The sequence below is a fragment of the Pristiophorus japonicus genome, chromosome 1, assembly GCF_044704955.1.
Source record: "Pristiophorus japonicus isolate sPriJap1 chromosome 1, sPriJap1.hap1, whole genome shotgun sequence".
Classification (NCBI taxonomy): Eukaryota; Metazoa; Chordata; class Chondrichthyes; family Pristiophoridae; genus Pristiophorus; species Pristiophorus japonicus.
The window spans coordinates 534,388,627-534,415,887 of NC_091977.1; the positions used below are offsets into that span (position 1 = coordinate 534,388,627).

Here is a 27,261-nt window from a genome sequence, read left to right on the forward strand (position 1 = left end):
ATTCACCTTAAATCTGCTCCCTCTGGTTACCGACCCTTCAGCCATTGGAAACCGTACTCTTTATTTATTTACTCTCTAAGGTGATTTTGAACACCTCTACCAAATCTCCTCTTAGCACTCTCTGCTTCGAGGAGAACAACCCCAGCTTCTCCCCATCTCTCCGCGTAACTGTAATCCCTCATCCCTGGAACAATTCCAGTAAAATCCCCTCGGTACCCTCTCCAAAGCCTTCACCTCTTTCCTAAAGTCTGTTGCCCCATGCTGTTTAAAAAATATATATATTCTCTTTAAAAAGTCCTTTATAAATTACGCATGCAGATTACCGCACAGGCGATGTTACCAATAGTACAACAAAATAAAATGGTTTAAATCTTTACGGTTTTAAAGGTTACGACACTCAGTTCCACAAAACATTACAAGATTGAGCTAGAAATTTGATTGGACAGCGCCCCTTGCTACAGGGGCGCTACAGGGTTTAAAGGTCCCAAATTCGGTGTGCCGGTACCGGCAGCGCTGAGCAGTATCGCCCAGAAGCGTCGCGCCGGCGTGCAGCGCCCCCGGTATCGACACGGAGGCAACATTCGGTTTGCCCGGCACCCGTAGCGCCCCCTAGTGACCCCGCTGGAGAAAGCCGGCATGCCGAGCTGTCCCGGGGGTCGGTGAGAAAAGGAACGACTGCCTGAGGTAAGTGCGGTCAATAGATTTTCTTTTGCAACTTCACTTTATTTTGGGGGGGGGGAGAGAATGTTTTTTTGTTCCGATTCTTTTTTTTTTTGTTGCTGTGAGGCCTCTCTCAGGGCGCTACAAATCCGGCTCTTTAGCACGGGATATTCGGTTGCTCCCCCGGCCTAGCGCCCCTGAGAGAGGTGTGGAACGGCCTTCCCTAAGCGACTCGCTCCACTTTCAGGGCCCAACCACCAAATTTTTTAGCTGCTGACGCAAACCATTTCCTGCCGCTAAATTTAGCGCCCGCTCGACATTAACGTCTCAAAAAAACCTTCAACCGAATTTCCAGTCCTAAGAAGAATTTCCAGCACAGAAACAGGCCATTTGGCCAACCAGGTCCACGCCAGTGGTTGCACAAGCCTCCTCCAACCTATCAGCATATCCTTCTATTCCCTTCTCCCTCATGTGTTTATCCAGCCTCCCCTTAATTGCATCGATACTATCTGCCTCAATCACTCCCTGTGGCAGCGAGTTCCACATCCTCACCGCTCTCTGGGTAAAGAAGTTTCTCCAGAATTCCCCATCTTATATTGATGGACACAAGTGGAACCATCTCCTCCATGTCTAGCCTGTCGAACGCCTTCTTCATTTTAAAAAGACCCCTATCGGATCACACTTTTTTTTTTCTCCTCGAGAAAAGAGAAGGACGTTCAGTCTTTCTGCCTGGCTTGGCTGCGAAGTAGAATTGCAAGGCTGCCTCAGAACATCAGGGCCTCTGTGTGGTCGTGCAGCGCTTGTTTACTCGGGCGCTAACTGGCCTACTAAGCCTCCAAGATGACGGATAGGAAGCCGCCAACTGGTCCTGGCTGGCAGTGCGCCGCCCTCCCTATTGAGGCGGGGGGGGGGGGGGGAAAGGAATACGAAGGCATCGTGCGGGACTCACCCCTGCAGCATCATTTACCTCCCCTAAATCAGGGTGCCCCCTCCCCCCCCCCACTGTCTGAGCCCCTCTCCCTTCCCCCCACTGCATGACCGGATAGCCCCAGAGTTAACCAGTGCCAGGGCATCAGGCCTTTGGCCAACAAGGTTCCGTTTTATGAAATACTCTCTCTGCTGAACGTGGAGCCGAGATCTCTGAGGCGGTGTTCTCATTGGGCCTGCTCCTCTATTGGCAGCCTGGAGGGGGCGGTAACGGGTATGGTTGTGCAAACGATTTCTGGGCGGGCGGCAGGCTTCCAGCGTCCCGCCGGTTTTGCGGGGGTGGGGGAGGGGCGCGGAGCAGTACCGCCCGCGAGCGCGCGCCGGTGTGCGATGCCCCCGGTTCCGACAGCGCCACGATTGGCGTTTCGCGCTGACCCCGTAGCGCCCCCCCCCTGGTGGGACCGCCTGGGAAAGCGGTTGCGGCGACGGTGAGGGAAGGAACGTCTAACCGAGGATTTTCAATCGCTCAGCCGGCCTAGTGCCCTGGAGAGAGGTGTGTAGAACGCCTCCCTTAGCGCTCCGCCCCACACTCAGGGGCCCAGCTGCTGAATTTTGTAGCTGGCAGCGGAAAACCATTTCTCGCTGCAAGATTTACCGCCCCGTCGCCCCGAATGTGCCCCCAACCGAAAATCCAGACCTTTATCTCTTCCCCACCACACACACCGCTGCCCCCCCCCCCCACACCCCCCCCTCGCTCCCGCCCGGCCTTAGTTGCCCCTCGATCCGGCCACCTCAGCCTCCAAACTCTCGACAGCCTCCGTTTATCACTCCCCCCGCCCCATTTCGCCGACTCGAGGGCCATCTTTGCCGCTAGCAGTGGCCCAGCTGTCGTCGACTCCTCATTGGCCGGCAGCGCCATGGAACCGAGGCCTGATGGGGCGCCTCGGGCCGCTCCATTCAGGCAGAGGGGGTGCACCCCCGCGCAATCTCAAGAATGGGCCGGCCTGAATTGCTACCCTCAGATCTGGAATTTTAAAGGCAATTCAAGTGTTTTAAATTTCCTCGCCTCCAAGAGCTATATGTTTTGGGGGATCGGCACAATTGGAGTTTAACTTAATCCCAAATGATCTAAATACAAGAGTTGCTTTCCAGTTACTGCAAATACGGAAATGTTTATCATAGAAGCATAGAATTGGGAGTACGGTAGCATAATGGTTATGTTACGGGACCAGTGATCCAGAGGTTTGAACTAATGATCCGGGGATACAACTCTTTTAGAGGAGACAAATAAAACATTTATATCGAGTACCCCCCAATCTGGGGGGGCCACTCCAAACATTTTCCAATGCCCTTTTTTGTTTTTTTTGTATTTTTGTAGTGTTTTTTGTTGTTTTTTTTAAAATCATGTATTTTCCAAGTGCCCCCTATAAAAGGGGAGGGGGGACACTAAAAACACCGGCAATTAAAACAAATTAAACTTCAAAACATCAAATCAAATTAAAATTTGGTTGCCGGGGGTGATGATCCGGGGACACAAGTTCAAATCCCACCATGGCAGCTGGGGAATTTAAATTCCGTTAATTAAATCTGGAATTAAAAAGCCAGCGACAGTAATAGTGATCATGAAACGACCGGATTGTTGTTAAAAACCCATCTGGGTTCACTAATGTCCCTTTAGGGAAGGAAATCCGCCGTCCTTACCCTGGTCTGGGCCTATATGTGACTCCAGACCGACAGCAATGTGGTTGACTCTTAGCTGCCCTCTGAAATGGCCCAGCGAGACACTCAGTTGTATTCAAGAAGACGGCTCACCACCATCTTCTCGCGGTCAATTAGAGCTGGCCTTGCCAGTGATGCTCGCATCCAATGAATAAAGAAAAAGATAAAGGAGGTCGTTTAGCCCATCGGGCCTGTGCCGGCTCTCACTCCCACTCCACCCTGCTCTTTCCCCACAGCCCTGCAATTATTTTGCCAATTTAGTTTAATTAATTCAAATATAACGCCAATTGATTCACGAGTCTTGCAAAAATGTCCTTTCATTAGGTCTGAAGGTAGTAATGTAAAATCCAAAAAGTAGACCAACTAATTTATTTTCTCTCTCAGAGGAAATAAATACGTTTAAAAAAAAATCTCCAGAGCTTGTTCAATTGCGCCGTGTGCGAAAAGGTAAAGTGCGCACCTTCCTGTGGCGGAGGGGCGTCGAGGGATCATGGCGGAGGGGTGGCGAGTGTTTGTGGCGGAGGAGTGGCGAGTGTTTGTGGCGGAGGGGCGATATGTGTGCGCACTGGGTCCGTGCAGCAGAGCAGGTCTCCAGTCGTCCTGGTTCAACCCTTGCCACTGGACCAAGACCTCGCTCTGTCAAGCCCGTGTGGTGGCTGATGTGCAACGGTCACCCCACGTTAAAAAAATCCACCCACAGGCATCTTCCACCCCCTCAATTGGAGTTCAGGACTGGAACATCGGGTCCTTCATTGAAACATCTGTGAACTCGTGGAAACAAGTCATCCTCGTTCGAGGGTCCACCTATGACGTTGATGACCAAACATCTAGTCATTGACCAACACAACTTATTCAGACCTCTACATGTACTGCAGAATCTTTTGTGCGCTTAATCTATGGAAAAACAATGTACTCTTGAATCAAAAAAGTGATGTGTGCCAAAATCCTCAAAACTATGCAAACCCCTCCAAAACAACTATTCTTCTTTAAAATCACCAAAGGTTATAGTATTTTTAGGCTGAGATTTAAAAAAAATATATATCTTCCCTTCCGTGATGTCGTGAATCAAAGTGATTGAAGAAAAGGTCTATTCCTGCATTAACTGGACGGTTTGGGTTACTTTTTTTACCGATCTATACGCCCCACCACCAGACTTGCTTGACCGCAGATTATCATCCATCGCCAATTTAGGGGGAATATTGAAACCTTGCAGGGCACCTGCATGGGGATTAACGGACCTGGTCATTGCAATGTTCTTCTGAATTAGAGGTATCTGGCTAACTGATGGGTCAGTGATCATGCCTTTTATGTCGGCTGTACTGGAATTAAATGAACTGGTCACCTCAACATTCTTCTGAATTACAGGTATCTGGCCAACTAGTGGGTCAGCGATCACGCCCGGCATCTCTCCCGTGCCAGAATTAACTGAGCTGGTCACTACAACACTTTTCTGGACAACAGGAACTGGGGTGAGCGAAGGGATTGTGCCTTGCATCCCTCCTGCCACGTAACCAAACTGGGTTGCAAATGGTGGATCGGTGATCAAGGACGCGTCCTGGACGGCTGTTCTGACGCTTGTCGCCGCGCTCTTCTGGACAAACGTTGGCTCGGGCATGCCCTGTGGCTCCTTCCAGCTGGGATTGATGGTGGTCGTCACGACCACGTGCTTCAGGGCGGGCGGTGGGCTCACAGTCGTTCTCTGCAGGGTCACCGCTTTGGACGAAACGGACTCTTCTCTCGCCACGTGCTCCTGTCGGATGGAGGCACCACCGCTTGTTGCCGCCTCCCAGGTCCCGGACGCGCCGGCCGCCCCGCTGGGACTCTCCGATTGGCCCCTGCAGATGGCGGCTAGGGTCCTGAACTGTGGCCCCAGGTCGTTCAAGAAGCTGTCGTCTTCGAGGGCATCCTCGATAAAGCTGCAGCTGTCGAGGGAGCCAACTGGCGAATTTTCTCCTTCGTTGCTGTAGACCAGCAGACAATCGCGCGCTTGGTGCGACTGGCTCTCTGTCGCAGAGGCAAGCAACTTCTGAAACACAACACAAAGGTGACGTAAAAAAAAACACATGGTGGATTCTTGGATTAAACACCTCTCGCCAACAATTGCAGTTCGCAGTTACAAGATGCTGCATACGGAAAACACAAGAGTTCATTCTCGGGTTAGCAATCAGTAATGCCGCAGGGATCAGTGCTGGGACCCCAACTATTTACAATCTATATTAACGACTTGGAAGAAGGGACCGAGTGTAACGTGGCCAAGTTTGCTGACGATACAAAGATGGGAGGAAAAGCAATGTGTGAGGAGGACACAAAAAAAACTGCAAAAGGACATGGACAGGCTAAGTGAGTGGGCAAAAAATTGACAGATGGAGTATAATGTAGGAAAGTGTGATTTTAAGCACTTTTGCAGAAAAAAAAATCAAAGAGCCAGTTATTATTTAAATGGAGAAACATTGCAAAGTGTTGCAGTATAGCGGGACTTGGTGCATGAAACACAAAAGGTTAAAGATTAAACACTTCTCGCCAACAATTCCAGTACACAGTTAGAAGATGTTGCTGGAAATCGGATGGCTTGCATCCTAGGGTCTTAAGAGAAGTAGCAGCAGGGATAGTGGATGCATTGGTTGTAATTTACCAAAATTCCCTGGATTCTGGGGAGGTCCCAGCAGATTGGAAAACTGCAAATGTAATGCCCCTATTTAAAAAAGTAGGCAGACAAAAAGCAGGAAACTATAGACCAGTTAGCCTAACATCTGTCGTTGGGAAAATGCTGGAGTCCATTATTAAAGCAGCAGCAGGACATTTGGAAAAGCAAAATTTCAGTCAGGCAGAGTCTGCATGGATTTATGAAGGAGAAGTCATGTTTGACAAATTTGCTGGAATTCTTTGAGGATGAAACACAAAAGGTTAGTATGCAGGTACAGCAAATGATCAGGAAGGCCAATGGAATCTTGGCCTTTATTGCAAAGGGGATGGAGTATACAAGCAGGGAAGTCTTGCTACAGTTATACAGGGTATTGGTGAGGCCACACCTGGAATACTGCGTGCAGTTTTGGTTTCCATCTTTAAGAAAGGATATACTTGCTGTGGAGGCAGTTCAGAGAAGGTTCACTCGGTTGATTCCGGGGATGAGGAGGTTGACTTATGAGGAAAGGTTGAGTAGGTTGGGTCTCTACTCATTGGAATTCAGAAGAATGAGAGGTGATCTTATCGAAACATATAAGATTATGAGGGGGATTGACAAGGTGGATGCAGAGAGGATGTTTCCACTAATAGGGAAGACTAGAACTAGGGGGCATAATCTTAGATTAAGGGGCCACCCATTTAAAACTGAGATGAGGAGAAATTTCTTCTCTCAGAGAGTTGTAAATCTGTGGAATTCACTGCCTCAGAGAGCTGTGGAAGCTAGGTCGATGAATAAATTTAAGACAGAAATAGACAGTTTCTTAACCAATAAGGGAATAAGGGGTTATGGGGAGCGGGCAGGGAAGTGGAGCTGAGTCCATGATCAGATCAGCCAGGATCGTATTAAATGGCGGAGCAGGGTCGAGGGGCCGTATGGCCTACTCCTGCTCCTATTTCTTATGTTCATTCAAAAAGGGGATTGGATAAATACTTTAAAAAGGAGGGCTATGGGAGAAGGACAGGACTAATTAGTAGATCATTCAGAGAGCCAGCATGGACACGATAGTCTGAATTTCCTGGTCTGTGCTGTCTGAATCCATGCACATCATTACCGCTCAAATTAACGAGCCTCTCCTTCTAACCCAATAGTTATAATGGCAAGACCTCTGTTTAAAATGGGACAATATCTGCTTACCTCATTAATGTAGCATTGCACGTAATCCCTACAGGAACCTTCCATCAATCTTGTAGCGGACCACGATCCACTCCAGTGCTGTCGACCCAATTTCGTTCCACTGGCCTTGTACCAAACATCCCACTTATGAGGCGGAATCATTTGTCTGGCTTGAAAATCCTCTTCCGCCCAAAGATCGGTTCTGGCAATGGCTCCACCTTTTCCCGCTTCTGTTGCAATTTTTCCTTCCCGTACAGGAACAATGAATGGCAGACTCTGCATTTAGCAAAAATAGATTCAGTCATAAGAACATAAGAATTAGGAGCAGGAGTTGGCCATTCAGCTCCTTGAGCTGCTCCGCCATTTAATAACATAGAAATATAGAAATTTACAGCGCAGGAGGAGGCCATTCCGGCCCATCGTGTCCGCGCCGGCCGACAAAGAGCCGCACGGCCCTCGGTCAGCAGCCCTGAAGGTTACATATAAACCTATGGACAATGAACAATGGCGGAAAGGTAAAGAGCACCCGGCCCAACCAGTCCGCCCCACACAACTGCGACACCCCTTACACTGAAACATTCTACACTCCACCCCAACCGGAGCCATGGGATCTCCTGGGAGAGGCAAAAACCAGATTAAAAACCCAGGCCAATTTAGGGGAAGAAAATCTGGGAAAATTCCTCTCTGACCCATCCAGGTAATCGAAACTAGTCCAGGAGATCACCCTGGCCGTATATGCGATTCCCTGCAGTACTTACCATCGTGTCTGTGCCGGCCAGCCTAATTCCAATTACCAGCTCTCGGTCCGTAACCCCACCGGAATCCGGGCCGCCTCCAGGAACACCAGGTAATTTTGTAAAAATTCTCCGGTGGGGGGGTAATTGCCCGCAGGAAGCCTCCGGCTGGAAGTTCAGGGCCGTGAGTTTTCCTAATTGCTTGCCGTACCTGCATGTTAACTTTCACTCAGAGAGTTGTGAACCTGTGGAATTCCCTGCCGCAGTGAGTTGTTGGGGCCAGTTTGTTGGATATATTCAAGAGCGAGTTAGATATGGCTAAAGGGATCAAGGGGTGTGGAGAGAAAGCAGGAATGGGGTACTGAGGTGAATGATCAGCCATGATCTTACTGAATGATTTTCTATGTTTCTATATTTCTTAACACTTAATAAGCCGAGGCGGACTAAATTGATGACAGTTCAAGTGATTTAGATTTACAAACCGTGTCCACTTCACCTCCCCCTTCAATGTTGGTTTTGTCTATAATTCCTTTAAAGTCATCGGGTATTATAATCCTGTCAGCTCTACCACCAAATTGGCAAACCATCAACAACAAAGGGATAACTGGAAAGCAACATGAGAAATAGTTAATCAAAAACTGCATCTCGAATAAAAAAAACTATTATTTTACTAAATAAAAACAGCCAGAATGTCTCCAACAACAACGTTTGCATTCATATGGCACCTTTCATACAAAACAATCTCCCAAGATGCTTCACAGGAGCGTAATCAGACAAAAATTGACAGCGAGCCCAAGAAGACTATGAGTTTATAAGGGGGTTGACTTATGAGGAAAGGTTGAGTGGGTTGGGCCTCTACTCATTGGAGTTCAGAAGAATGAGAGGTGATCTTATCGAAATGTATAAGATTATGAGGGGGCTCGACAAGGTGGATGCAGAGAGGATGTTTCCACTGATGGGGGGAGACTAGAACTAGGGGGCATGATCTTAGAATAAGGGGCCGCCCATTTAAAACTGAGATGAGGAGAAATTTCTTCTCAGAGGGTTGTAAATCTGCCTCAGAGAGCTGTGGAAGCTCGGACATTGAATAAATTTAAGACAGAAATAGACAGTTTCTTAAACGATAAGGGAATAAGGGGATTATGGGGAGCGGGCGGGGAAGTGGAGCTGAGTCCATGATCGGATCAGCCATGATGGTATTAAATGGTGGAGCCTACTCCTGCTCCTATTTCTTATGTTGAGCCTGTAATATATGCACCGGTAAGTATGCTCGCAGGTTTGTACAGCTGTTGCGGGCTGCTCTTGCACTCTCCACCTTGCCATCCTTGTCTGCCATCCGGACACGCCATGGCACACCATCTTACTGTCCCGGAGGAGGTGTGGGTCCCCAGTGGAGGGCACTCTACGCAGGAGTCCTCCCTCTATTTAATGGGGACTTGGCCTGGAGGGTGATGCACGGAGCAGTCCTGTACAATCAGTTTTTAAGTCGGGTCACGGACTCCCAGGCCGCCTGCAATTTCTGCGGTCTGGAGGAGTCCGTGCTCCATGTCTATGTTAAATGCGTGAGGTTGCAGCCCCTCTTTCAATATTTGAAGGGGCTGCTCCTGAAATTCTGGCTGCACTTCAGTCCCAAGCTCCTGATCTTTGGGCACCCTGTGCGGAGGGGAGCAGGCAGGTCGGAAAGCCTCCTCGTAGGACTGCTGCTGGGCACGGCCAAGGGGGCCGTTCAGCCCGACTGCCTGCCTCTCTTCCGCGGTTACATCCGAGCCAGGGTGTCCCCGGAGATGGAGCACGCGGTGTCCACCGGTACACTCGCGGCCTTCCGCGAGAGGTGGGCGCCGGAGGGACTGGAGTGCATCATCACCCCCGGCAACCAAATTTTAACTTGATCCATTAATGTCAAAAGTTTAATTTGTCGGTTTTAGTGCCCCTTTAATAAGGGGGCACTTGATTTATTGTTTTACCAAAAATAGTTGTAGAGCTGTTGCACGGTGAGTGGCTTAGCCAGTCACGTGATGTTCACAAGACTCAATAAAACCCGAATTAATTGAGTCCAGGTTCTCCACGATGAGCTGTGCGGTTGAGAGCCTGGTGGATGAACTGGTTGGGTTCAGTTTGATTGTTAACTCTTTGTGAATAAACCAGCTAGTTACTTACAGCAAATGTGTAGCTATGAGTTGTTAAGCAGAGAACCCATGAAGCAATTACACTGCAGAGACACTAGGAGGGGGTGACTAAAAGTCGAAGAGGTACATTTTAAGGAGGAGAGGTTTAGGGTGGGAATTCAGAGCTTGTGGTCCAGTCAGCCACCAATGGTGGGGTAAAGGGAGAGGAGGATGCACGAGGCCAGAATTGGAGGAGCAGAGAGACCTCGGAAGGTTGCAGGGCTGGAGGAGGCTTCAGAAAGAAAGACTTGCATTTCTATGGCGCCTTTCACGACCACCGGATGTCTCAGAGCACTTTACAGCCAATGAAATACTTTTGGAGTCTAGTCGCTGTTGTAATGTGGGAAACGCGGCAGCCAATTTGCGCACAGCAAGCTCCCACAGACAGTAATGTGATAATGACCAGATAATCTGGTTTTGTTACGTTGATTGAGGGATTATTATTTGCCAGTACACTCGGGGATAACGCCCCTGCTCGTCTTCAAAATAGTGCCTTGGGATCTTTTACATCCACCCGAGAGGGCAGACGAGTCCACGGTTGAACGTCTCATCCGAAAGTCGGCACCTCCGACAGCGCGGCATTCCCTCAGCACTGCACTGGGAGCCTCAGCCTAGATTTAATGTGCTCAGGTCCCTGGAGTGGGGCTCAAACCCACAACCTTCTGACTCAAGAGGCGAGGGTGCTGCCCACTGAGCCACAGCACGTCTCTGAGAGGGAGGGAGAGCCAAGGATTTTAACACAAGGATGAGAATGTTAAATTGGAGACATTGGAGGTCCAGGGACCAATGTAAGTCAACTTGCATTAGGGGGCGACGTGTCAACAGGACTTGGTGAGGGTTAGGATGTGGGCAGCACAATATGAGATGAGCTGAAATTTATGGTGGCAGGCCAGCCGGGAGACCACTGGAATAGTCGAGTCTTGAGGTGATAAAAAGCATAGACGAGGGTTTCAGCATCAGGCAGGCTGAGGCAGTGGTGGAAAAGGGTGATGTTACGGAGATGGAAGGCGACAATGTTTGTGATGGAGAGGATGTTGGATTGAAAAACCCTACTGCCCTTATTCTCACTTGTACCAAGGCATGTTCACCCATCACCCCGAGCTACATTGTCTCCCGGTCCGGCAATGCCTCAATTCTAAAATTCTCATCCTCCTGTTCAAATCCTTGCATGGCCTCACCCCCCAGCTCCCTATCTCTGTAACCATCTCCAGCCTCCGAGATCTCTGCGCTCCTCCAGTTCTGGCCTCTTGTGCATCGCCCCCACTTCCTTCACCCAACCACTGGCTGCCCTGCCTTCTGCTGTCTAGGTCCCAGGCTCTGGAATTTTTAATGTTTTTATTTATTCGTTTACAGGATGTTGGCATCGCTGGCAAGGCCGGCATTTATTGCCCATCCCCATGTCACCCGAGAGAAGGTGGTGCTGGTGAGCCGCCGCCTTGTACCACTGCAGTCCGTGTGCTGACCAGAATTAGGAGCAGGGTTAGGCCATTCAGCCCCTCGAGCCTGCTCCGCCATTCAATAAGATCATGGCTGATCTGATCTTGGGCTCAGCCCCACTTCCCTGCCCGCTCCCCATAACCCCTTATCGATTGAAAACATTTAAGACAGAAATAGACGGTTTCTTGATGTCCCAGCTTCCACAGCTCTCTGATGCAACAAATTCCACAGATTCACAACCCTCTGAGAGAAGAAATTTCTCCTCATCCCTGTTTTAAATGGGCGGCCCCTTATTCTAAGATCGTGTCCTCTAGTTCTAGTCTCGCCCATCAGTGGAAACATTCTCTCTGCATCCACCTTGTCGAGCACCCTCATAATCTTATACATCTCGATAAGATCACCTCTCATTCTTCTGAATTCCAATGCATAGAGGCCCAACCTACTCAACCTTTCCTCATAAGTCAACCCCCTCAGCCCAGTGAACCGAGTGAACCTTCTCTGAACTGCCTCCAAAGCAAGTATATCATTTCGTAAATATGGAAACCAAAACTGCACGCAGTATTCCAGGTGTGGCCTCACCAATACCCTGTATAGCTGCAGCAAGACTTCCCTGCTTTTATACTCCATCCCCTTTGCAATAAAGGCCAACATTCCATTGGCCTTCCTGATCACTTGCTGTACCTGCATACTATCCTTTTGTGTTTCATGCACCAGGACCCCCAGGTCCCACTGTACGGCAGCACTTTGCAATCTTTCTCCTGTTAAATAATAACTTGCTCTTTGATTTTTTCTGCCAAAGTGAATGACCTCACACTTTCCAACATTTTACTCCATCTGCCAAATTTTGCGAAAGGCTGTGGCTTCTTCAGCCTTGGCGAAATTGTTTTGCAGCCCCCTGGGACAGTCAAGTATAAAAGTAGTTAAGTATAATTTAAATGGAGAAAAATTGCAAAGTGCTGCAGTACAGCGGGACCTGGGGGTCCTTGTGCATGAAACACAAAAGGTTAGCATGCAGGTACAGCAAGTGATCAGGAAGGCCAATGGAATGTTGGCCTTTAATGCAAAGGGGGATGGAGTGTAAAAGCAGAGAAGTCCTGCTACAACTGTACAGGGTATTGGTGAGGCCCCACCTGGAATACTGCGTGCAGTTTTGGTCTCTGTATTTAAGGAAGCATCATAACCATCATCATCACGTATCAAGAATGACTTGCTTCCACACCAAAAATGAAGCATATACTTGCATTGGAGGCTGTTCAGAGAAGGTTCACTAGGTTGATTCCGGAGATGAGGGGGTTGACTTATGAGGAAAGGTTGAGTAGGTTGGGCCTCTACTCATTGGAGCTCAGAAGAATGAGAGGTGATCTTATCGAAACGTATAAGATTATGAGGAGGCTCGACAAGGTGGATGCAGAGAGGATGTTTCCACTGATGGGGGAGACTAGAACTAGGGGGCATAATCTTAGAATAAGGGGCCGCCCATTTAAAACTTAGATGAGGTGGAATTTTTTCTCTCAGAGAGTTGTAAATCTGTGGAATTCTCTGCCCCAGAGAGCTGTGGAAGCTGGGACATTGAATATATTTAAGGCGGAGATAGACAGATTTTTGTGCGATAAGGGGTTATGGGGAGCGGGCAGGGAAGTGGAGCTGAGTCCATGATCAGATCAGCCATGATCTTATTGAATGGCGGAGCTTGCTTGAGGGGCCAGATGGCGTATTCCTGCTCCTATTTCTTCTGTTATGTTCTTAAAACGAAGGGGTTGGTCATTTTTAACTCACATAGTAGCAGCAGCAATGCGAGAATCAGGAGAGCAATTGCTCCAGTACCCAGCACAGCTTTTGGTGACTGAATTAATTTCTCAGAATGACACATAGTGGTGTCAAGGCAGTCGGTCACTTTTACATCCAGTTTCACGGTGTGGCCATTGCCATCGTTGTCTTCAACCCATACTGGGACTGTAAACATTTCGGGCCATAATTCATGAATTGGAACCAGTTCCATGCTTGTTGCTATAAAAACAAAACGAATTGAAAGCGTTAATCATTGTGAACGTTGTATTCCTCACAAGATCACCTGCTAAAAAAAAATGTAACAACCGCTCTCATTAACAGATCAAACTCCAGTTACAAAAAAAAAAATTGTTCACGGGATGTGGCCGTCGCTGGCAAGGCCGGCATTTATTGCCCATCCCTAATTGCCCCTCGAGAAGGTGGTGGTGAGCCGCCTTCTTGAACCGCTGCAGTCCGTGTGGTGAAGGTGCTCCCACAGTGCTGTTAGGGAGGGAGTTCCTGGATTCTAACCCCCAGCAACGATGAAGGAACGGTCGATATATTTCCAGCTCAAGATGGTGTGTGACTCGGAGGGGAACGTGGAGGTGGTGGTGTTCCCATGCGCCTGCTGCCCTTGTCCTTCTCGGTGGTAGAGGTTGCGGGTTCGGGAGGTGCTGCTGAAGAAGCCTTGGCGAGTTGCTGCAGTGCATCTTGTAGATGGTGCACACTGCAGCCACGGTGCTATCGGAAGCTTCATTTCCAAATTCACAATCGGGAAAGCAGCTTGAGAGGGTGGGTGCAGGGGTGAGAGGTGCCACATGTAAACTGCTTAAAGAACAAACAGGTTTAAAAATTAACGACATGGAGTCAATCTCTTCTAAACTGATGAAATCGTGGGCAGTTCTTGTCTAGAGGTGCTGCACTTGAGAGAGTTGAATGGATTGGGCACAAATTCAACATAGACATAAATGGCAATCGACTGCAAATCAAATTACGTTTTATTTCATTTTTTTTATTCGTTCCTCGACTGTGGGCGTCGCTGGCAAGGCTGGCATTTATTGCTGGGGGTGGGGGGTGGAGGTTCAGAGGAAGTGCTGTGCGGTGAGGACAGGCTGGTGGAGGACCTTTGTCTTACGGATGTTTAGCATAAGGCCCATGCTTTTTTCGGCCTCAGTAAATACGTCGACTATGTCCCGGAGTTCAGCCTCTGTGTGCGCGCAGACGCAGGCGGCGTCCGCGTACTGTAGCTCGACGAGAGAGGTTGGGGTGGTCTTGGACCTGGCCTGGAGACGGCGCAGGTTGAACAGCTTCCGTAGTTCTGTAGGTTCTGTAGTTTAGTCCCACTCCAGCGGGGGAGCTTGTCGACTGTGAGATGGAGCATGGTGGCGAGAAAGATTGAAAAGTATATAAAAAGGATAGAGAGGCACTGGAGAGGGTGCAGAGAAGATTTACAAGGATGATACCAGAAATGCGAGGGTATACCTATCAGAAAAGGATGAACAGGCTGGGTCTCTTTTCTCTCGATAAAAAGGGGTGACCTGAAATGATGAAAAGTTTTGAAAGAGTGGATAGAGAGAGAGAATGTTTCCACTTGTGGGGAACAGCATATATAAGATAGTCACCCAGAAATCCAACGGGGAATTCAGGAGAAACTTCTTTATCCAGAGAGCGGTGAGAATGTGGAACTCGCTGCCACAGGGAGTGGTTGAGGCGAATAGTATCGATGCATTTAAGGGGAGGCTGGACAAGCACATGAGGGAGAAGGGAATAGAGGGTTATGCTGATAGATTTAGAGGAGGAAAGACGGGAGGAGGCTCGAGCGGAGCATGAACGCCGGCATGGACTGGTTGGGCCGAATGGCCTGTTTCTGTGCCGTATGTAACTCCCCTGCTCTTCTTCGAAATAAGTGCCATGGGATTTTCTAAACCCACCTGAGAGGGCAGACTAACGATTAACAAGACGGCAGTTCCAAACTCCACTCGCTGGGTAAAAAAGATTTTCCTCTGGCTGCCTTTGAACTTTCTGCCAATCACCATAAATCTGTGTCCTCTGGTTCCCGACCCTTCCACCAATGGGAACAGTTTCTCTCTCTCTCTCTACTCTGTCCAGACCCCTCATGATTTTGAACACCTCGATCAAATCTCCTCTCAACCTTCTCTGCTCCAAGGAGAACAATCCCAGCTTCTCCAGTCTATTCACGTCACTGAAGTCCCCCATCCCTGGAACCATTCTCGTAAATCTTTTCTGCACCCTCTCTAAGGCCTTCACATCCTGCCTAAAGTGCAGGGCCCAGAATTGGACACAATACTCCAGTTGCAGCCAAATCACTGTTTTATACAGGTTCATCATAACTTCCTTGATTTTGTACTCTATGTCTCTAGAAACATACAAAATTCTGACGGGTTTAGACAGGTTAGATGCAGGAAGAATGTTCCCAATGTTGGGGAAGTCCAGAACCAGGGGTCACAGTCTAAGGATAAGGGATAAGCCATTTAGGACCGAGATGAGGAGAAACTTCTTCACCCAGAGAGTGGTGAACCTGTGGAATTCTCTACCACAGAAAGTTGTTGATGCCAGTTCGTTGGATATATTCAAAAGGGAGTTAGATGAAGTCCTTACTACTAGGGGGATCAAGGGGTATGGTGAGAAAGCAGGAATGGGGTACTGAAGTTGCATGATCAGCTATTAACTCATTGAATGGCGGTGCAGGCTCGAAGGGCCGAATGGCCTACTCCTGCACCTAGTTTCTATGTTTCTAAGTATAAAGCCCAGGATCCTGTAAGCTTTTTTTTTAAAACCGATTTCTCAACCTGCCCTGCCACCATCAGTTTTTTGTGCACATGTAACCCCAGGTCTCTCTGTTCCTGTACCCCCGTTAGAATTGTACCCTTTAGTTTTATTACCTTTCATCGTTCCTCCTACCAAAATATATCACTGAGCACTTTTCTGCATTAAAGTTCATTTAAATATCTCGAGATTCGGGCCTTGGCAGCTGCTAATGGTGGGGCGCCGGAAATCGAGAATGTGCCCGAGGCCAGAACCAGTTTGCTCGCCCAAAATGTGTAGATAGCCAAAGAAGATGAAAAAGAAATGGTTATAGCCAGTTTCTGGAATGAAGATTTTTCACCCCAAGTTAAGAGCACTGTTAAGAGTGGGTGGGATTTCCGGGTCCTCTCCGCGCCGTTTATCGCCCCAGAGCGGCGGCAATGGCGGCGGTGAGGTGTTCATGGCGGGCAGTCAGCCTCCAGCGCCCCGCAACTATCCTTCCGGCCCGATTTTACTTAAATGGAGAAAGATTGCAAAAGTGCCGCAGTACAGCAGGACCTGGGGGTACTTGTGCATGAAACACAAAAGGTTAGTATGCAGGTACAGCAAGTGATCAGGAAGGCCAATGGAATCTTGGCCTTTATTGCAAAGGGGATGGAGTATAAAAGCAGGGAAGTCTTGCTACAGTTACACAGGGTATTGGTGAGGCCACACCTGGAATACTGCGTGCAGTTTTGGTTTCCATATTTACGAAAGGATATACTTTTGCTTTGGGGGCAGTTCAGAGAAGGTTCACTCGGTTGATTCCGGAGATGAGGGGGTTGACTTATGAGGGAAGGTTGAGGAGGTTGGGCCTCTACTCATTGGAATTCAGAAGAATGAGAAGTGATCTTATTGAAACGTATAAGATTATGAGGGGGCTTGACAGAGTGGATGCAGAGAGGATGTTTCCACTGATGGGGGGAGACTAGAACTAGGGGGCATGATCTTAGAATAAGGGGCCGCCCATTTAAAACTGAGATGAGGAGAAATTTCTTCTCTCAGAGGGTTGTAAATCTGTGGAATTCGCTGCCTCAGAGAGCTGTGGAGGCTGGGTCATTGAATAAATTTAAGACCGAGATAGACGGTTTCTTAACCGATAAGGGGATAAGGGGTTATGGGGAGCGGGCAGGGAAGTGGAGCTGAGTCCTTGATCGGATCAGCCATGATGGTATTAAATGGCGGAGCAGGCTCGAGGGGCCGTCTGGCCGACTCCTGCTCCTATTCCTTATGTTCTTATTTTACGTCAGCGTGGAGCAGCTCCGCCCGGAAGAGTTGCACCCGGCATGCAATGTCCCTGGTCGTGACACCGGCAAGAGTTTTAATTCTTGCCCGACCTGTACGGCCGGCAGCGTGCTCCGCAGTGACTGCCTGGGAAATCAGGGCGGTCCAACGATACCGGCAGCGGAGAGGTGAGTGATGCAGTCCTGAGGTGCGCGGGATTGTTTTCACTTTTAATTTTTCTTGCGATTTATGTTGTGGTGGCATGGGCCATGGTTTGGGAATGTTTTCGTGGGTTCCCGCCCGCTGCCACACGTCTCTCGGAGCGCTCGGGATGTTTCCCATCCTAACGCCCCGAGAGAGAGGTGCACAATGCCTCCCTGACTCAGGGCCCAGCTGCCTAAACTTACTCACCGAGGCGCAAACTGTTCCCGGGCCCCCCCTACCGCCATTACCGCCCCGAATAGATCAACACCGAATATCCAGCCCACGGGTCTTACCGTCGGTATGTCCTAACCGCCACTTTTCGTTCGTGTCTATTTTAAAACGGAAAGGCGCGCCATACGGAGCTCCGTCCGGATCGAAAGCAGTGAGCTTCAAGAGTTTTGAGTTGCTGCACATACAGAGGTGTGATGTCTCAAACTTCGGTGCATGGTCATTAGCATCTTGTACTTTAAGAACGATGGTCCCAGTGGATGTTGAACTAAAGTGATCTGTTTAAAAAAAAAAGAGAGGGGCGGGAAAGAGAAAACATTGTTCAGTAATAGCCACAACTGGAAAACTCAATACTGTTCCTTTAAAAACACGCCATAAAAATTTGATGTGTAGAGCTCTCAAGAAAGAAATCCAAACGTAAATTCTACTAAAATAAAACAAAAAGACTTGCATCTATATAGCGTCTTTCATGACCTCAGGAGATCCCAAAGTGCAGAATAGCCAATGAAGTACTTTTGGAGTGTAGTCGCTGTTGTAATATAGAAAACGCGGCAGCCAATTTGCGCACAGCAAGCTCCCACAAGCAGCAATGTGATTTAAAAAAAAAAGAGATTATCTGGAAAATAAGTGATGTTGATCGAGGATAAATATTGGCCCCAGGGCACTGGGAAGAACTCCCCCTGCTCTTCTTTGAAATAGTGCCATAGGATCGTTTCCTGAGAGAGCAGACAGGCCTCGGTTTAACGTCTCACCTGAAAGACAGCACCTTCGACGGTGCAGCACTCCCTCAGCACTGCACTGGGTGCGTCAGACTAGAGTTTTGTGCTCGGGTCTCTGGAGTGGGACTTGAACCCACAACCTTCGGACGCTAAAAGGAACAGCTGACATGCTACTGTTCAGTTAAAAAATCATCACAAAAATGAGATGTATAGAACAAGATTAACTCTCGAGAAAGAAATCTAAATGTAATGACTAAAATGAAGAATCAATTTTGCTTTGAAAACAATCCGGTGAATATTGAATAATTTACAACACAAGATATGAAGAAAAGGGCTTCAGGTCGATTCCTTCAAATGTCTGTACATTGCATAGTTGTGGAGTTCATCCAATTTATTTAATCATGTAAGAAAGGCAAATAATCACCATCGCCTAAATGGACAATGATGTCTTCCTTTGATGATCACTACCAGATTCCCAAACAGAATTCATCTGCGTGAAGAATTGTTAAATTGTTTGCAACTGAGCAACAACTTATAATTATATAGCACCTTTAACGCAGGCTCTTCACAGGAGAGTTATCAGACACAAGCCACATAAGGAGATATTAGCTCAAAGAGGTAGGTTTTGAGGAGCATCTCAAACTAAGAGAGGGAGAGAGGCGGGGAGGTTTCGGGAGGGAATTCCAGAGCCTAGGGCCTTGGTAGCTGAAGGCAATGGTGCAGCGATTGAAATCGGGCATGTGCAAAAGGCCAGAACTGGAGGAGGGCTGAGATCTTGGGAGGGTTGTAGGGCTGGAGGAGGTTAGGGAGGGGACGAGGCCATGGAGGGATTTGAAAACAAGGATGAGAATTTTAAAATTGAGGCGGGAGCCAATGTAGGTCAGTGAGCACAGGAGATTGATAGAAACATAGAAATTTACAGCGCAGAAGGAGGCCATTTCGGCCCATCGTGTCCGCGCCGGCCGACAAAGAGCCGCACGGCCCTCGGTCAGCAGCCCTGAAGGTTACATATAAACCTATGGACAATGGACAATGACGGAAAGGTAAAGAGCACCCGGCCCAACCAGTCCACCCCACACAACTGCAACACCCCTTACACTGAAACATTCTACACTCCACCCCAACCGGAGCCATGGGATCTCCTGGGAGAGACAAAAACCAGATAAAAACCCAGGCCAATTAGGGAAAAAAAATCTGGGAAAATTCCTCTCTGACCCATCCAGGTGATCGAAACTAGTCCAGATCATCACCCTGGCTGTATTCGATTCCCTGCAGTACTTGCCATTATATCAGTGCTGACCAGCAAGAGGTTATCCAGTCTAATCCCAATTACCAGCTCTAGGTCCGTAACCCTGCAGGTTACTGCACTATAAGTGCCCATCCAACCATCTCTTAAAAGTGGTGAGGGTTTCTGCATCCACCACTCTTCCAGACAGCGAGTTCCAGATCCCCACAACCCTCTGCGTGAAGAATCCCACCTCAAATCCCCTCTAAACCTTCCACCAACCACCTTAAAACTATGCCCCTCGTAATAGACCCCTCCACCAATGGAAATAGACCCTTACTATCCACTATGTCCAGATGGGCGAACGGGACTTGATGCGAGGTTAGGATACGCTCAAGTTTACGGAGGGTACAAGGTGGTAGGCCGGCATGAAGAATACTGATATAGTCAAGTCTAGAAGTAACAAAGGCATGGATGGGCGTTTTAGCAGATGAGCTGAGGCAGGGGCGGAGATGGCCAAGTTGCCACTGAAAATGCTTAATTGCCCAAGAAATTTGACATTACACAATTAAAATGCAAAATTAACACTTGTAGCTGTAGACTTCCTTATCCCTTTGAAAGGTGCTAATTTATCCACAAGTACAATATCCACAAGGACAACAGCGAGGAAGAAAGCTGTAGACTGCAGGAAGATATCGATGGACTGGTCAGTTGGGCAGAAAAGTGGCAAATGGAATTCAATCCGGAAAAGTGTGAGGTAATGTATTTGGGGAGGGGCCACAAGGCAAGGGAATACAGAATAAATGGGAGGATACTGAGAAGTACGGAGGAACAGAGCGAACGTGGAATGTATGTCCACAGATCCTTAAAGGTAGGCCAGGTGGAGAAGATGGTTAAAAAGGCATACGGAATGCTTTCCTTCATTAGCCGAGGCATAGAATACAAGAGCACGGAGGTTATTGCTTGAACTGCACACAACACTAGTTAGACCACAGCTAGAGTACTGCATGCAGTGCTGGTCACCACATCACAGGAAGGATGTGATTGCACTAGAAAGGGTGCAGAGGAGATTTACGAGGATGTTGCCAGGACTGGAAAACTTTAGCTATGAGGAAAGACTGGGATAGGCTGGGTCTGTTTTCCTTGGAACAGAGGAGGCTGATGGGGAGATTTAATTAAGGTGTATAAAATTATGAGGGGCCTAGATAGAGTGGATAGGACGGACCTATTACATGCAGCAGTAGGGGTCAACTACCAGGAGCATAGATTTAAAGTAATTGGTAGCAGGATTTGAGGGGAGATGAGAAGAACTGTTTATACCCAGAGGGTGGTGGGGGTCTGGAACTCACTGCCTGAAAGGGTGGTAGAGGCAGAAACCCTCACCACATTTAAAAAGTACTTGAATGTGCACTTGAAGTGCCGTAACCTGCAGGGCTATGGACCAAGAGTTGGAAAGTGGGATTAGGCCGGGTAGCTCTTTCGACTGGCACGGATATGATGGGCTGAATGGCCTCCTTCCGTGTCGTAATTTTTCCATGATTCTATGACTGCTAGTTTCTCAGTTGAGGAACATGCACCTCAAGAAACATGCAATCTGAACAGTCAGGTTATATTCTCTACTGGTGGCAAGGTCTCATTGTAGACTGTGCCCGGTTTGCTGACCTTGTGTGGGGACATTGAACTCACAAGGAAGTCCTTGTGCATGAAACACAAAAAGTTAGTATGCAGGAACAGCAAGTAACCAGGAAGACAATTGGAATGTTGGTCTTTATTGCAAGGGAGATAGAGTATAAAAGCAGAGAAGTCCTGCTCCAACTGTACAGGGTATTGGTGAGGCCACACCTGGAGTACTGCGTACAGTTTTGGTCTCTGTATTTAAGGAAGGATATACTTGCATTGGAGGCTGTTCAGAGAAGGTGAGCTAGGTTGATTCCGGAGATGAGGGGGTTGACTTATGAGGAAAGGTTGAGTAGGTTGGGCCTCTACTCATTGGAATTCAGAAGAATGAGAGGTGATCTTATTGAAACGTATAAGATAATGAGCGGGCTCGACAAGATGGATGCAGAGAGGATGTTTCCACTCACAGGGGAAACTAAAACTAGGGGACATAGTCTTAGAATAAGGGGCCACCCATTTAAAACTGAGATGAGGAGGAATTTCTTCTCTGAGGGTTGTAAATCTGTGGAATTCGCTGCCTCAGAGAGCTGTGGAGGCTGGGACATTGAATATATTTAAGGAGGAAATAGACAGATTTTTGAGCAATAAGGGAGTAAAGGGTTATGAGGAGCGGGCAGGGAAGTGGAGCTGAGTCCATGATCTTATTAAATGGCAGAGCAGGCTCGAGGGGCCAAATGGCCTACTCCTGCTCCTATTTCTTATGTAACAGAGCTCCCCCTAGTGGACTACTGACGTATTGTAACTACTGATGTAAATAATAAAGAATCATGTGGCAAAGTCACATGTTGACAGTTGGAGCCATCTTGTAGATTGTGTTTGTTCGTGAGGGCGTAAGAATATATCTCAGAATTCCTACCTCGGTGTGGTCTTTATCATTTGTTCAGACTCTGAGGCTGTGGAACTCTGAGGATTTGCGTGCTCTGGTGAGCCTGGTGAATACCAGTGCCAATGTGCTCACCATCCTGAGCCGTAAGGTCAAGACCATTATGCTTTCTAAAGAAATGTGTGCAGTTACTCTGGACTCTTCCGCATCCCCTACTTACTTCGCTCCACTATTGGCGGTCGAGGCCTTAAGCTCTGGAATTCCCTTCCTGATTAGACTAGGCCGACATTCTCCAGAGTTTAGAAGAATGAGAGGTGATCTCATTGAAACATAGAAAATAGGTGCAGGAGTAGGCCATTCAGCCCTTCGAGCCTGCATCACCATTCAATATGATTGTGGCTGATCATGCAACTTCAGTATCCCATTCCTGCTTTCTCTCCATACCCCTTGATCTCTTTAGCCATAAGGGCCACATCTAACTCCCTTTTGAATATATCGAACAAACTGGTCTCAACAACTTTCTGTGGTAGAGAATTCCACAGGTTCACCACTCTCTGGGTGAAGAAGTTTCTCCTCATCTCGGTCCTAAATGGCTTACCCTTTATCCTTAGACTGTGACCCCTGGTTCTGGACTTCCCCAACATCAGGAACATTCTTCCTGCATCCAACCTGTCCAATCCCGTCAGAATTTTATATGTTTGTATGAGATCCCCTCTCATTCTTCTAAATTCCAGTGAATATAAGCATACAGAATTCTTCCAGGGCTTGACAGGGTAGATGCAGGGAGGATGTTTCCCCCGGGCTGGGGAGTCTGGAACCAGGGGTCACAGTCTCAGAGTAAGGGGTCGGCCATTTAGGACTGAGATGAGGAGAAATTTTTTCACTCAGAACGTGGTGAATCTTTGGAATTCCCTACCTCAGAGGTCTGTGCAGGCTCAGTCATTGATTACATCGGATATACGGCACAGAAACAGGCCATTCGGCCCAACCAGTCCATGCCGGCGTTTATGCCCCACTCGAGCCTCCTCCCGTCTTTCCTCATCTAAATCTATCAGCATAACTCTCTATTCCCTTCTCCCCCATGTGCTTGTCCAGCCTCCCCTTAAATGCATCGATACTATTCGCCTCATCCACTCCCTGCGACAGCGAGTTCCACATTCTCACCACTCTCTGGGTAAAGAGGTTTCTCCTGAATTCCCCATTGGATTACTGGGTGACTATCTTATATTGAAGGCCTCTAGTTATGCTCTTCCCCACAAGTGGAAACATTCTCTCTGTATCCACTCGATCAAAACCTTTCATCATTTTAAAGAATTAGGTCACCCCTTGGCCTTTTATTTTCACAGCCTGTTCATCCTTTCTTGATAGGTATACCCTCGCATTTCTGGTGTCATCCTTGTAAATCTTCTCTGCACCCTCTCCAGTGCCTCTATATCTTTTTTTATAATATGGTGACCAGAACTGTACGCAGTGCTCCAAGTGGGGTCTAACCAAGGTTCGATACAGGTTTAGCATAACTTCCCCACTTTTCAATTCTATGGGAGGATGGTGAATCTTTGGAATTCTCTACCCTAAAGGGTATGGAGGCTCGATCGTTGAGTATTTTCAAGATAGGGATGGATAGATTTTTTGGATATTAAGGGAATCAAGGGATTCGTGGATAGGACGAGAAAGTGGTGTTGAGATAGAGGATCAGCCACAATCTTATTGAATGACGGAGCAGGCTCGAGGGGCTGAATGGCCTACTCCTGCTCCCATTTCTTACGTAAACCTCTCCGCCTCTCTCTCCCTTACTTTAAGATGCTCCTTAAAACCTACTTCTTGGACCAAGCTTTTAATCACCCGTCCTAATATCTTCTTCGGCTCGGTGTTCATTTTTGCCTGATTACTCTTTGGTGACGTGCCTGGGGGGTGTCTTTCTACCTTAAAGGTGCTATGTAAATACAAGTTGTTGTTGCTTTGAAGGTCTTATCATACACATTTACTTATATTAACCGTCGTGTTTGCGTATGTGTTTGCGTGCACGGGGTTGGGGGGGGGGAAAACGAGAATATCCCAAAATATTTCGGAAAGCCAATCAGGGAAAATGGGTACAAATGAGGAGTGATGAGTTATTGGGCTGACAGACAACAGTGATCCTGTATGGCAGCTCTTTCCGCTCCACTACCATTCCAAGGAGCAGCACGCGCTGGAGCAGGAGAGCAACGGCAGTGAAAAGGGACGTCACCAAGGTCCAGGCCCGTTACAGCAGGAGCGGCGAGGTCGGGGCGAAGGAGCGGCGAGAGATTGTAGAGGGACGTGACCGGGGCCCAGGAGAGGCGGGAGCCCAGGGGCAGCACGGGCCCAGCCCACACTGCGATATGTGCGCGCACTGGGTCCGTGCAGCAGAGCTGGTCTCCAGTCGTCCTGGTTAACCCTTGCCACTGGACCAAGACCTCGCTCTGTCAAGCCCGTGTGGTGGCTGGTGTGCAACGGTCACCCCACGTTAAAAAAATCCACGCACAGGTATCTTCCACCCTTCAACATGTAGTTCGGGATCTGGAATATTAGGTCCTTCATTGAAACATCTGTGAACTTTTTGACGTGGAAGCAAGTCATCCTCGATTCGAGGGACTGTCTATGATGATGTATGGCAGCATTGAATAGAAGAGGCCAACACCCAAGTAGGTAATCACTTTTAAGAGTATGTCACTGAAGCAATCGTTGGCCAACCAATCCATTGTGTGTGCATTGAAAAAGCAGATTAGCTACTTAACATGCACGCTAACGGTCAGATTAGGAACAGGAGGCCTTTCTGCTCCTTGACCCTGTTCTGCCATTCAATGAGATCACGGCTGATCCGGATCTTAACCCCATCTCCCCATCTTTAATCCATATCCCTTAACAACCTTGCCCAACAAAAAATTATCTTCAATTGACCCCCAGCCTCAATAGGGAGAGAGTTCCAGATTCCCACTGCCCTTTGTGTGAAGAAGTTCTTCCTGACATCACCCTTGAATGGCTTGGCTCTAATTTTAAGGTGATGCCCCCATGGATTGGAGGGTAGCTAATGTAACCCCACTTTTTAAAAAAGGAGGGAGAGAAAACAGGAAATTATAAACCGGTCAGCCTGACATCAGTAGTGGGCAAAATGCTAGAATCAATTATTAAAGATGAAATAGCAGCGCATTTGGAAAGCAGTGACAGGATCGGTCCAAGTCAACATGGATTTATGAAAGGGAAATCATGCTTGACAAATCTTCTAGAGTTTTTTGAGGATGTAACTAGTAGAGTGGACAAGGGAGAACCAGTGGATGTGGTGTATTTGGACTTTCAAAAGGCTTTTGACAAGGTCCCACACAAGAAATTGGTGTGCAAAATTAAAGCACATGGCATTGGGGGTAATGTATTGATGTGGATAGAGAACTGGTTGGCAGACAGGAAGCAGAGAGTAGGAATAAATGGGTCCTTTTCAGAATGGCAGGCAGTGACTAGTGGGGTGCCGCAGGGCTCAGTGCTGGGACCCCAGCTATTTACAATATACATTAATGATTTAAATGAAGGAATTGAATGTAATATCTCCAAGTTTTCAGATAACACTAAGCTGGGTGGCAGTGCGAGCTGTGAGGAGGATGCTAAGAGGCTGCAGGGTGACTTTGACAGGTTAGGGGAGTGGGCAGATGCAGTATAATGTGGATAAATGTGAGGTTATCCACTTTGGTGGCAAAAACAGGAAGGCAGATTATTATCTGAATGGTGACAGGTTAGTAAAAGGGGAGGTGCAACGAGACCTGGGTGTCATGGTACATCAGTCATTGAAAGTTGGCATGCAGGTACAGCAGGCGATGAGAAATCAAATGGTATGTTCATAGCTAGGGGATTTGAGTAGAGGAGCAGGGAGGTCTTACTGCAATTGTACAGGGCCTTAAGTGAGGCCACACCTGGAATATTGTGTTCAGTTTTGGTCTCCTAATCTGAGGAAGGACATTCTTGCTATTGAGGGAGTGCAGCAAAGATTCACCAGACTGATTCCCAAGATGGCAGGACTGACATATGAAGAAAGACTGGATCGGCTAGGCTTATATTCACTGGAATTTAGAAGAATGAGGGGGGGATCTTATAGAGGTGTATAAAATTCTGACTGGATTGGACAGGTTAGATGCAGGAAGAATGTTCCCGATGTTGGGGAAGTCCAGAAACAGGGGTGATAGTCTAAGGATAAGGGGTAAGCCATTTAGGACCGAGATGAGGAGAAACTGCTTCACTCATAGAATTGTGAACCTGTGGAATTCTCTACAAGTTGTTGAGGCCAGTTCGTTAGATATATTCAAAAGGGAGTTAGATATGGCCCTTATGGCTAAGGGATCAAGGGGTATGGAGAGAAAGCAGGAATGGGGTACTGAAATTGCATGATCAGCTATGATCATATTGAATGGTGGTGCAGGCTCGAAGGGCCGAATGGCCTATTCCTGCACCTATTTTCTATATTTCCATGTTCTGGACTCCCCCCCATCAGAGGCATTAGTTTCTCGCTTTCCACCCTATCGAATCCTTTAATCATCTTAAACACCACAATTAAATCGCCCCTTAACCTTCTATATTCAAGCCTACTCTGTGTAACCTGTCCTCATAATTTAACTGTTTAATCCCTGGTATAGCAACATAAGAATTAGGAGCAGGAGTAGGCCATTCGGCCCCTCAAGCCTGTTCCGCCATTCAGTAAGATCATGGCTGATCTTCTACAGCAGCTCCACTTTCCTGCACTATCCCCATATCCCTTGATTTCTTTAATATGCAAAAATCTAGCGATCTCCGTCTTGAATATACTCAACGACTGAGTGTCATTCTGGTGAACCTGCGCTGCACCCAAAGGCCGATATATCCTCCCCGAGGTGCGGTGCCCTAAACTGAACACAGTTACTCCAGATAGGGTCAAACCAGAGCTTTTTTTTTTTACAAAGTTCTAAAAATTTATTCACGGGATGTGGGCGTTGCTGGCAAGGCCGGCATTTATTGCCCGTCCCTAATCGCCCACGAGAAGGTGGTGGTGAGCCGCTTTCTTGAATACAACGGAGTGTCTCGCTGGGCCATTTCAGAGGGCAGTTAAGAGTCAACCACATTGCTGTGGGTCTGGAGTCACATATAGGCCCAGATCGGGTAAGGGCGGTAGGT

General features: G+C 47.9%; 1 protein-coding gene across 2 annotated transcripts in view; it reads right to left on the bottom strand.

The window, feature by feature from the left end:
- Positions 1-2,391: 2,391 nt before the first annotated feature.
- Positions 2,392-27,261, bottom strand: part of LOC139260782 (desmoglein-2-like) — a 106,603-nt gene continuing 81,733 nt past the window's right edge. The window contains exons 12-16 of one of the 2 annotated variants that reach the window (XM_070877035.1): positions 17,732-17,944; positions 13,263-13,445; positions 8,319-8,440; positions 7,124-7,378; positions 2,392-5,332 (exon numbers count right to left, since the gene is read on the bottom strand). In XM_070877035.1, coding sequence (XP_070733136.1) covers positions 4,394-5,332; positions 7,124-7,378; positions 8,319-8,440; positions 13,263-13,445; positions 17,732-17,944 — 1,712 coding nt within the window. In that variant the 3' untranslated portion in view covers positions 2,392-4,393. Of the gene's footprint in view, positions 5,333-7,123; positions 7,379-8,318; positions 8,441-13,214; positions 13,446-17,731; positions 17,945-27,261 lie in introns of both variants that reach the window. The other variant, XM_070877034.1, reaches the window with a different exon arrangement.